General features: G+C 36.8%; 1 protein-coding gene across 2 annotated transcripts; it reads right to left on the bottom strand.

Moving 5' to 3' along the window:
• Positions 1 to 862: 862 nt before the first annotated feature.
• On the bottom strand, positions 863 to 10,362 carry edn3b (endothelin 3b). 2 transcript variants are annotated; one of them, XM_055049947.1, is made up of 4 exons: positions 10,028 to 10,362; positions 9,637 to 9,838; positions 5,437 to 5,598; positions 863 to 3,879 (listed from the first exon to the last, which is right to left on the bottom strand). In XM_055049947.1, the coding sequence occupies exons 1-4, from the start codon at positions 10,086 to 10,088 to the stop codon at positions 3,864 to 3,866; spliced, it is 441 nt and encodes a 146-aa protein (XP_054905922.1). In that variant the 5' UTR covers positions 10,089 to 10,362; the 3' UTR covers positions 863 to 3,863. The 2 variants fall into 2 exon arrangements, with proteins under 2 accessions (XP_054905922.1, XP_054905923.1); XM_055049948.1 differs by having other exon boundaries at positions 5,437 to 5,565.
• Positions 10,363 to 10,827: the final 465 nt, after the last annotated feature.

Here is a 10,827-nt window from a genome sequence, read left to right as displayed (position 1 = left end):
CAAACTAATTACAACAACTCTGTTACATGAAATCAATATTATTTGTGAATATAAAATAAAATTATACAAAATTAGTTCAGGATTAAAATACTTTCCTGCCTCAAAATTACAAGATAAACAGGTGATAGGAGGAAATCCCAGCCACGGTTTATTTTTGCAGCATGTCTTTTGTGAGCTTTTCTACAAATACCTGCCTACATTGATTTATTATTGGCCTTCAGCACATATACAGATAATGTTGAGGCTAATATCTGCTTTTACTTAATTTAATAGTAAAATAATTACATGCAATTAAATTAGGCTATTGAGTTTGAGAGCTAAAGTACTTTGCAGCGCTTTTGACATGAGGCAATTTACTATTCGCAATGTGACCACAAGCTCATCTGACGTTTTATCAATATGTATTATGCATTTTTCTTCTTAGCATTATTCTGTGGTTCCAAGTAATGACAAGCGGCTGCAAATTGTAGGGGAAAAAAAATATATACATATAGGAATTTTTAAAATCTTCAAACACATGCACATTATGTAAATGTTTTGAAAAGTAATCCAACTCATTTGCACATTCCTTAGATCACGAGTTAAATATTCCTATCTCTAATAACTGTAGAGTATTTACATTATACAGTATATTATTATTGATACTATTTTTGATGATATCATTCATCTTGTTTTCATATATTGTTTTTAATATCTGGTGCTGCTGAATATTCACACCTGAATATTTTATTGTTTGGAATAATACATAAAGACAGTTTATAATCTAGTCACAAAAAAAGAAATGCTTAATATATTTGTACATGTTTTTGCAAATGAATATTCTCACAAGATGTGGCAAAATAATAGAACATGTACAGCTACAGTTGTTGTACACTTTTATTCCACATTGAGTAAGGAAGGTCAATATAAACCCATGTCCTATGTGCACATATGACAGCAAAAATAACGCTTTTGAATAGACTGTCAAAAAAAGAAATAAATTCTTTATTACAAGATGAGATGCAGGAAAACAATAACAAATAAGATTCGAGCAACATGTTTTAACAAGAGAGTAAGATAATTCATTTCCCCCAAAATACCCCAACCTTTAACTCACAATCTGCTCCAACAATGAAAACTGTTCAATTGGCTAGACAAATTAGTGAAATCTTCAAATCACGATCATTGATCATTATTCAATTAGGATTATCCTGGTATACGTGGTTTTGTGTTTGTTAAGTATGAATACAGCCGTCTGAAATGTACATACAAGTTATGCATACACATTATACATGCTATACATAGTTTACAAAATAATAAAATAACTGCGTCTGGAAATTCTGAAACTCTGAATTCTTTTGTAAACATGGGTTTAATCCCAATGTCTTTAGTTTTAAAGAATGCAACATTCACAAGTCCACTGTTATTTTTCTTTAAGGCTGATGCTCCTTCCAATTAACTATAGAACATTTCTGTATTAGTGTTGATGTTGTATTTCATGTCATGCCCAAAGTTGTAGACAAACTAAACACTCATAAGGCTTAACATCATGGTCATGTGTCTGTTAGTATTTTGGTGCACTTTTGCTGCTGAAAATACCCCAATCCATCGAAGGATGAACTCCACAAGAATGCTGGAGGTGCCCTGTGATATCTAGTACCAACACATTTTAGCAGGTCCTTTCAGTCTTGTGAGATCCAAGGATGTGACCTCTATGATTTGGACTTATTTGTCCAGCACAATCCAAACATCAGAATCAGAATGCTTTGTATTGGTTTTGTACAGAAGCACAACAAAATTCAATTCAGTACAACAATTCAAAGAAGACAATAAACAGACAAAGACAAGGAAGACAAGTGTCTGACCTTCTCAATGCAATCAATATGTTTGATTGAATTGAGATTGTCTGGAATTTTAAGGCCAGACAATCTGGCTCAAACTTGTTGCCATCTCTAGTACAAGAAGATATATCTATAAGGAAACATTGTTTCCACTGGTTAGCAGGTATGCTATGACATATGTAATAAATCGCATTGTGTATTTGGACATTTTTGTATCAGAAATACCATTAATTTCAACTGTTTGAGTTAAAGCAGGCTGTGTCTGTTAGGTCTGAACACAAGGGCCAACTTTCACTTGGTAAGCCTTGGTTGACCATGACCCTACAGTTGTCCTTTCTTGGACTAGTTTAAGAAACGCCGACCACTAAAGACCAGAAACACCTAAGCTGCAGTTTTAGAGATGCTTGGAAAATCTGAACCATGTTCAATACCGTTAAATCCTTACGCTTGCCCATTTTTTCTGATTCAATGACAATGTTTGAGGACAAACGATTTCACTTGCAGCTGCATAAATTATTGACATGTTTTTCAAAGAATAATCAGAGTGACCCAAAGGCATAATGCCAATGGACATTTCTATGTAATGTAGGACTGTCTTACTTAAAAATCAGAAGTGGTATTATTAATAAATGAATGAATGAAGGTAGTTTGAAGTGCTTTGGGGTCCTCTGGGCTTGATAAAACACGATACAAATACAGGCCATTTACCATTTACCACATAAAAAAACATACCATACCTGCTAACCACCTCAGAGTTTAAGAAATGTTAAATTAGTGTCTGATGGTTATATTCAAGTCACAGTTGAGTACAGTTCATGCAGCTCTACTCTACCTGTTCGTGTCAATCTTCATTGCCCAAATTATTAACAGCTACATCCAAGGAATGCCATTTTTGAATATAAAAGTCTTCAAAACTTGCAGTAGATGGACTACAGTGCAGAAGACCACATCAGAAACCACTCCAGTGAGAGAACAGAAAACTGAAGTTACCATGCTTACCAACACTGAACTTTAACAAACTGCAAAACTGTTATTGTTTTGTAGGACCAGATAAGTAGCAATGTTGATGCATCATTAGGATGATACGGTCAGAGTTAGGATTAAATATCTGCAAAGTATGAGTCCATCCACCATCAACAGTTCTGACCAGTATAGGTGTCGTTATAGTATGGGGAACATTTCTGGCATCATTTGGGTTCCTTAGTATCAACTGTGCGAATTTTAAACAGCACACCCTACCTAAGTCAAAAATCTGAAATAATCTCAGACTTGTTACTTGACAAAAGGCACATTTTGCGGAATCTTTGCAGGAAAGAATCAAAGCAGTTCTGAAGGGGAGTAAGGATACATTACAAGTAAGGTGTACTTATAAATTGGGCTTTCAGTGCCTTTCCTATCAATGATTAATAATCTGGAAAATATCAAATTAAAACAGTATGTCCAGTACTTTTGTGCTGCAACTTCAAGCCTTTGTTTCCCTATTTTTATGACAAGCCCTCACCCCATTATTCCCTGGGTTTCCTGGATTTCTTTGGACATTTATTGCTTTGTGGCCTGATCTGTGGAACAAACCATCTCATACACTTTTATAAGCTTATATGTTGGTCTAGACAAAACTAAGTTTGAAAGTTACAGTCAACAGCAAATAAACCAAAACCAGAAGTTGGTCTGGTTAAGCTTGACATAAGCAAGGTCACTTGCTATTGCGTTGATAGTGAAAAACAATCCCTTGGGTTTTCTCAAAAAGGTAGCAAAAAGTAAGAATAGCCCCAAGAGGTCTGCATCGAATTTTCCAGATGACTTCTTGAAACCTGTTGGCCTGATGGAACTTGTTCCAAGAGTATTGATGCCGAGGAATGTTGGCAATATGCAACTCCGAAGTTCTTTTTTACAGTTTGTACCTGGGAGTCAAGGAGCCAAACGGAGGTCAAATGGAAGTGGATGAAGGGGAGTGGAAAGATCCATTGACCTAGGAACAGCAGAAGATGGACGGTTGCTGTGGCATCATCCAAAGCAGGGGACTCTGTGGAGACTCCTGGATAGTCAAGTCTGATGTGGGCTTTAAAGAGAAAATTTCAGTATTATTAAAGGAACATTCCCTCAAATTAGTCTTGCATTAAACAGTAGTTATGTCAAAAACATAGAAAACGTGAATATGGGTTTATGTGAAACATAGTCACATACATTTATGCATAACCATAGGCTTTAAACCAGTAATTATGCCACTTTGTTTAGGAGAAACACTCCTCTGCAGAGATAACAAGGCTGGTTTAGTTTACCCAACAACAACAAAGACGGGAGGAATTTTTTAATATTAATTTGAGGCCGCTGCCAAGAGTGTAAGAGCTCTGTGGATTAAGGCCAATCATATGCTCAAGATGAGAAACCAAGACGCCCAAACATAATAATGCTTTATTCTGGAAAAATGTCTGAATACTTATAAGCATACATAATAGAGTTTACCGATTTGAGAGGTGCAGTTAAAGACAACACTGTGATCAATTCCAGATGCTGCCAGTCATGTGCTCTGCAGGACACTTACTCATTTAAATAGTGATGCTTTAAGCTCTTCTGCAATAAAATAAATGAGGACATTGAAACATACAATTTCATATCAATCTTAAGCTTTGTGTCACGTTTTGATAAAATTAAGATGAATATTTTGCTTGAGATGCTTTATTTGTTCCAAACTCTTCCAGTTAAAATAACAAACACTTTTATGAGTGGGACAAGCTAATTTTTAAATTAATTTTGCAGGGGCAAAAACCAAGCTTATGCAATCAAACCCTTTACATAATAAAGGAAAAAGGAGGACTGCTCAATTTAGGACTCCAGTTTGTTGGTGTAAGGCAGATTTTCCATCATTCTGGGCAAGATAAAACGATGGGAAGAAACAGCGACTGCTGTCCAATTCAGGCAAAATTGGGGGATTAAAAAAATGTTTAAAAATTATTTAAACAAGATTATCAGTTGACTAAATTACCATTGATACTTTGTTAAGACTTAACAAGAATGTTTATCATGAAAAGATAAGGATATTGAGATGGTTTCACTCATGCGCTCGACTTCTTACCCAATAAATTAGATCCGACCTAAAAAACTCAGGCCAAACCAGATTTAACAGCACACTGCACTTTATTTCGACAAAGAAATTTTGAAAGATCTTCAGTCAATAAAGTATAAGTACCAATTAAGAAATTATGATTTTTTTACAGATATGTTCAAAACCAGATAGAAAACTGTATCCTTATAGCAAATATGTAATGAATATTTCAGTGCTGACAGTTTTTGTTGGAGCCCAAGGGGTAAAACATTTTTATTTGTTTTATTTGTCATTTTTGGACAAACATTCATTTAGTTATGGAAGTAATATATGGCTTTGGTGCTTAAAAAAAAATGCACTCAAATTTAAAGTTGAAATTTCTGCACCGTTCAGTGTGTAATTAAAGTGAATTTAAGTCAAAGTGTTTTTCTGCTTTCCACTCATGACAATAATTATTGTGGTTCATGTCCATCTTAGGTATCTGGTGGAACCACTCTAATATTTACTCCTAATTACCTTTAGTAATGCAAACATATCACCTTTCAGAGTTTTGCAAGCTGGAGTTAGGCGTACCTCGACAGACAGAAGCGTTGACACCCGGGGTCTGCATCTGTCACAGCACAGACACATCGGCGTATCTGAGTTCGACCACCTTCAGGCGCTGGTGCTGCAGCAGCATCACGTCTCCTTCTCTTTGGTCCTCTGTAGTTAGACATACCATAAGGCACAGTGCGCCTAAGATAAAGTGCAAACAAACACCTGGATTCAGCGGCGAAGGACTGAAGTTCAAAATGACGTGCTATGTTTAGTATAGAACAAGAGCCTCAAACTCATTTTCATTTTGAGTCATATCCTGATCGTGAATGTCCTTAAAGGACTAGCTGTGGCAACACTTATCATGAAAAGTGAAAGATTCTTTGAAAAATAAATCACTTTCCCTCCTTTACTTGCTAGAATATGCCAAACTGTCTGTGTCTACCTGCAGTGTAAGACATGTCTCCCACTGCTTCCACTTTGCAGTGCTCGGCTCCTCCTTTGTCTGCCAGTTTGCAACCGATTGCCCTTAGGCTAAAAGACTAAATTGGCAGCTGTGTGTCAGAGTTATGGTTTAACATAAACTACAAATGGTTCTGAAAATGCTAGAATAAGGTGGTGAGGAGGGACTTGCTTTGAGACAGCGTACCCCCTTTTGTTTCACGTTTGGGAGATAAGGAGTCTCCACTTTCATGTACAACAACATTAAATTTGGAAATTATTTTTAGCTAAGTCTTTGTCAGTATGACTAAAAAGTAGACTCACTAAAGCTTCACTGAAGCTTTGTTTACTACATTGTCATGCCAATCTAACTACACATTTTGAACCTTATTCACCTTTTGAATTTTATTATAATTTAATAAACCAACACAGAGTATTTCAGATTTATGAACTGAAAGTGAAATTCTTTTGAACAAATTAAGGTTTGAAAACAAGTATTGATTTGTCCTCCTTTACTCTGATAAAAAAAAATAAACTGCAACCAACTGGATTTCTGAAAGTCCCTTCAAACTTTGTGTCAATTTCAGTATATGAGCAACTCATAAATATCTTAAAGGTCCATGGTAAGTATGGAGGAGCTGCAGACATCCAGTTAGGCAGGAGAATCTGTGAACAGGAAAGCTAATAATATTGTGTAAGTGAAAAGGTGGCGATAAGAAGTCCTGCTTGATGTTCCATGTGTCATACATCATGTTGGACGAATGTGCTGCATTCAGACAAGACTGAAATTCACCCTTTTGACCTTTATGTAAAATGCGGTGTGTGCAGAAAACAAACACACCCTATGTTCGCATGTCATTGAGAACATTTTTTTTTCTAATATGTACTGCGAAGTTAGCCATAGCTTAAAGAATAACAGATGGAGCTAAATCGGCAACAATGGAGACATTGCTTGTACATGTGACAGTACAATGACAATAAAGTTGAATTCTATTCTATTCTATTCTATTCTATTCTATTACAAACTGCTTAGGACAAAATTTGACCGTCCAGCAAAATAGCAGCGCAGAGCATACAGTTAGAGCCACAACAAAATAGTTTAAGTCAAGTGTATTCAGAATGGTATAGTCATGATAACATGAAAAAAAAGCTGAAAAGGCTATAAAACTTTTCACAAGGGACTGGATAATCATGTATCAAAGAAAGATTGACTTTCTCATCCTGGTTTTGTATTGTTTAGTCAGAGATTTCCCTACAAAAGAAATTTGTTGTTTTCCATTTCATTGCTTCATTGGGTATTTGAAGTATGTCTGTTTGTCCTGACATGCTTTGAAGTAATAAATTTAGTTGTTTATCTGAGACAGCCTGTGGCAATCTTGGCACCAAAGCCAGGAAGAAGAAAAAAAAGAAAAATATGGATGGTTGCTTGATTTCTTGCTTGGGATGTGGTATAAAGGTGTCAACGCTGAGTGTTGAAATTTATATTTTAACACGTTGATTGTAATTTGTGGTCTCACTGCCTGAATGCTTAGAGCAGTTTTCCTCAGAACATGGAGAAGAAAAAAAAAAAAAAAAACATGCTGCAGGAAGATACGCCTGAGATATTTAAGTTTCCCGACATGCTGGCGTGCATGTGTCACCGCCCCTGTTTACGGCTTCTGTTTATTACTTTTAGTGATTGAAATAGGACTGTTTTGCGGTAACAGAGTAAAATGTCAACCACCGAAAACAACTATCACACTGTCATGTTCCTACCAATGACTGTTGCTTTATCAAAAACATTAAAGCTGAAATTATTTTCAGTCTAAATTTAGCATGACTAGGTAGCAACGATTCATGCCACCATCAAACCAAAGACCAATATTGGCAGCAACATTTTAAAACTAACTTTGAAAAAAGTTATGAGCTGACTTAAATGTGCATTGCATTGGTATCTCCTAGCCTCTATAAGGCTAGGTCATCAGAGCTCCAGTGCCAACACATGATCGTACTTTCATCTAAAGCATTCCATTCTACCTGTGGGGCTGCATTTTGGGTCATTGAAGGGAATCCTCCTCCACTTTCTCAAGTCCTTCTCAACCTCTACCAGGATTTTTTTGAGGTTTGCTCTACATTTAGCTCCATCCAGCTTCTCGTCAACTAAGACCAGCTTCCCTGTTTGTGATGAAGAACATATCCCCACAGCGTGACGAAGTCATCACCATACTTCACAGTGAGTTAATGTTTTAATTTTAATGCGAAGGGTTAGTTTCCAACCATAAAAGTTTGTAAAATACAGACAAGGCATTCTTGTCCCTTCACTTTACAATTATGCACTTCTTTCTGACATCAATTCCATATGATTATTATTACCACGAGATACCAATCTCAGTGCTTCAAACCTGTGATGGTTACACTTTTTTTGTACTTTTTCTACATGGTTACTTGTGGTTTGTCTTTTAATTTTCTGTGAAGCACTTTGTGTCGCCTTCGCTGTGCTCTATAAATAAAAATTGAACGGCTGCAGTTTGACAAAATGTGATTGTGCCATAAAACACCTTCTGCTGTCTCTTCAATCGTATTGCAAGGCTTTTATTTTCTTAACATTAAACTTTAGCAAAATTACTTTTGTTCTGACTCCTGAAAGTCAAATTACAATAAGACGATTATTAAAACTATTGGACCCAGTTGAAGTTCTGAGTTCATACTAATCCAGTAAAAAAATGGGTGCATGGTGCAAGCTCTACTAGACAATACTACAGAGACTTAGCATGTGAATTTAAACTGGGGAAAGACGAGATGTCTCTTTCGGGCTTGTCATCACATGAACTAAAACTGCGTCGCCTTGGGGGAATATGACAGGGTGTGACTTGACAATAGCGTGTTCCCTAAACATAAATGATTCCTCTCTCTTAGTTGCACAAACCCACCGCAAGCCAATCGGCAGATAATTTCCTTCACTCTGTCCTCACTGACATATGGCGGGATCCTGTCTAGAGGTGCTTGCAGAAACTATGCCGCACATGCTGCACTGTTATCCTGCGCCTTCACAAACGTATTCAAACATCTGCCGGTTTATCCATATTTTTTGTGCTAAAATAACAGACTTTTATTGTGTTTTATTGGATTTCATGTCATAGTTATTCACACAATGCATAGAAAATAACTGTGAGGAAAAGAATACATTTTAGTTTTCTTTTTACAGATTAAAACCTGGAGTATGCACATCTAATGTGCATACTCATTAGATGTGCATACTCCTGATTCACTCAAATCAGATCCAATGCAAAAGACTGGCTTTATAAGTCATGCAGCATCATCTGTTTGTGTGTAAACTAACATCAGGGAAAGCAGCTGCCAAAAGGCACATGGTGACTCTAGAGGAGCTGCACAAAGCGGTATATTTGTGAAACACGGTGGTGGGAGCATCATGCTGTGGGGATGCTTCAGCTCAGCACGGACAGGGGAAGCAGGTCAGAGTGGAAGGGAACGCAAACAGAGCTAAACAACTCATGGCAACGCTGCTGCAGGTTGCAAAACAGGAAAATAACAAAACATTTTGTTTCTGGATGCACCAAGCAGACGCCCGAAAAGCGTTGTAGCTTCTGTGGATGGTGGTTTTGCAAAGATCTGACTGAGGGTGGGAATAAATACAAATGCAGCCCTCAATTTTTTTTAGACTTTATAAAAACGAATTGACGCCAGGCACTTTTTTTTCTCTCCTAAATGATGAGCTGCATTGTGTTAGTCTAAAACGATGCAACGACTTGTAAAAGACACATTGTGATCAGATCAGTTCTTCTGAGAATCCCATCTTACTCAGGTGTATTAATCCAGATGATGTCCAGGTGGCAGTAATAGACGCACTCTTTGTCCGTGTAGGAATAACAGGTGCAGCGCTTTTGTCTGGACCTTGAGGTCTCAGGCGGCTCTGAAGCCTCGGATCCCGTGGAGCCCATCACCTGGGAGTCCGGGACACTTCTGGGGTCGCTCTCGGATTTCACGTGGGGCATCAAAACGCCTTTATTAAAAGGACGCGAAACAATATGTTAAATAAGTTCAATGAATAAATAAATAAATAAATAAATAAATAAATAAATAAATAAATAAATAAATAAATAAATAAATAAATAAATAAATAAACCCCAGGGCGACAACTGTATAAATATATTTTAAATACATTTAAAAAAATAAATAAATGGAAACTTACCTTGCAAAATAATCAGAACCAGGATTCGGAAAACCATCATACTTGTGTGAAAGCTCAGCATTTTCGCTGCGTCAGACTCTCCAAAACTGAATCATAGTGAGATGAGAACGTATATCCATTAAGTTTGCTGTAAATCCTCGGCGCTCACATGGTCCGGACAGACAGCGGGGGCCTTTTTAGGCTTCCCACTCTTTGAAATGAAGTCATAAATCTAATGCCGAGCAAGCGCATTAAAGTGGGAGTAAATATTTCCCCGTCTTAATATCAGCTGCAAACGTGCCTGCGTCTCAATAAAACGACGTTCGCAAAGAGCGGGGCGATGATCCACGATGTCACTTCTCCTAAAAAAGCCCAAATCAAAGGTGTGGGGCTGTGGAGAGGCAAAGGTCCACGCCCACACCTCTCCCGACACCCTTACGCAACAGGAGACTGCCGAGCACGTGCGATACTGAAGTCTCACAAGTTGTATCATATATATTAAGACCTAATTTGATTAATTGATTGTCATTTTCCATTAAGCAAAATGCAGAAGACTGCATTAAAAATAGAAGTCAGTGAAACGACAATTATTTGGAGCCTATTGGCAAAGAAAGAAGGAAAGAAAGAAAGAAAGAAAGAAAGAAAGAAAGAAAGAAAGAAAGAAAGAAAGAAAGAAAGAAAGAAAAAGAAAGAAAGAAAGAAAGAAAGAAAGAAAGAAAAGAAAGAAAGAAAGAAAGAAAGAAGAAAGAAAGTTTTCTTGAAAACAACAGAACATGACATAAATGCTTTATAAATAGCCAAAAAAGAAAAACACTTGAAAT

Source organism: Poeciliopsis prolifica, unplaced genomic scaffold (genome assembly GCF_027474105.1).
Source record: "Poeciliopsis prolifica strain line A6 unplaced genomic scaffold, Auburn_PproV2 SCAFFOLD029, whole genome shotgun sequence".
Lineage (NCBI taxonomy): Eukaryota > Metazoa > Chordata > Actinopteri > Cyprinodontiformes > Poeciliidae > Poeciliopsis > Poeciliopsis prolifica.
This window is presented reverse-complemented; position numbering and strand designations above follow the sequence as displayed.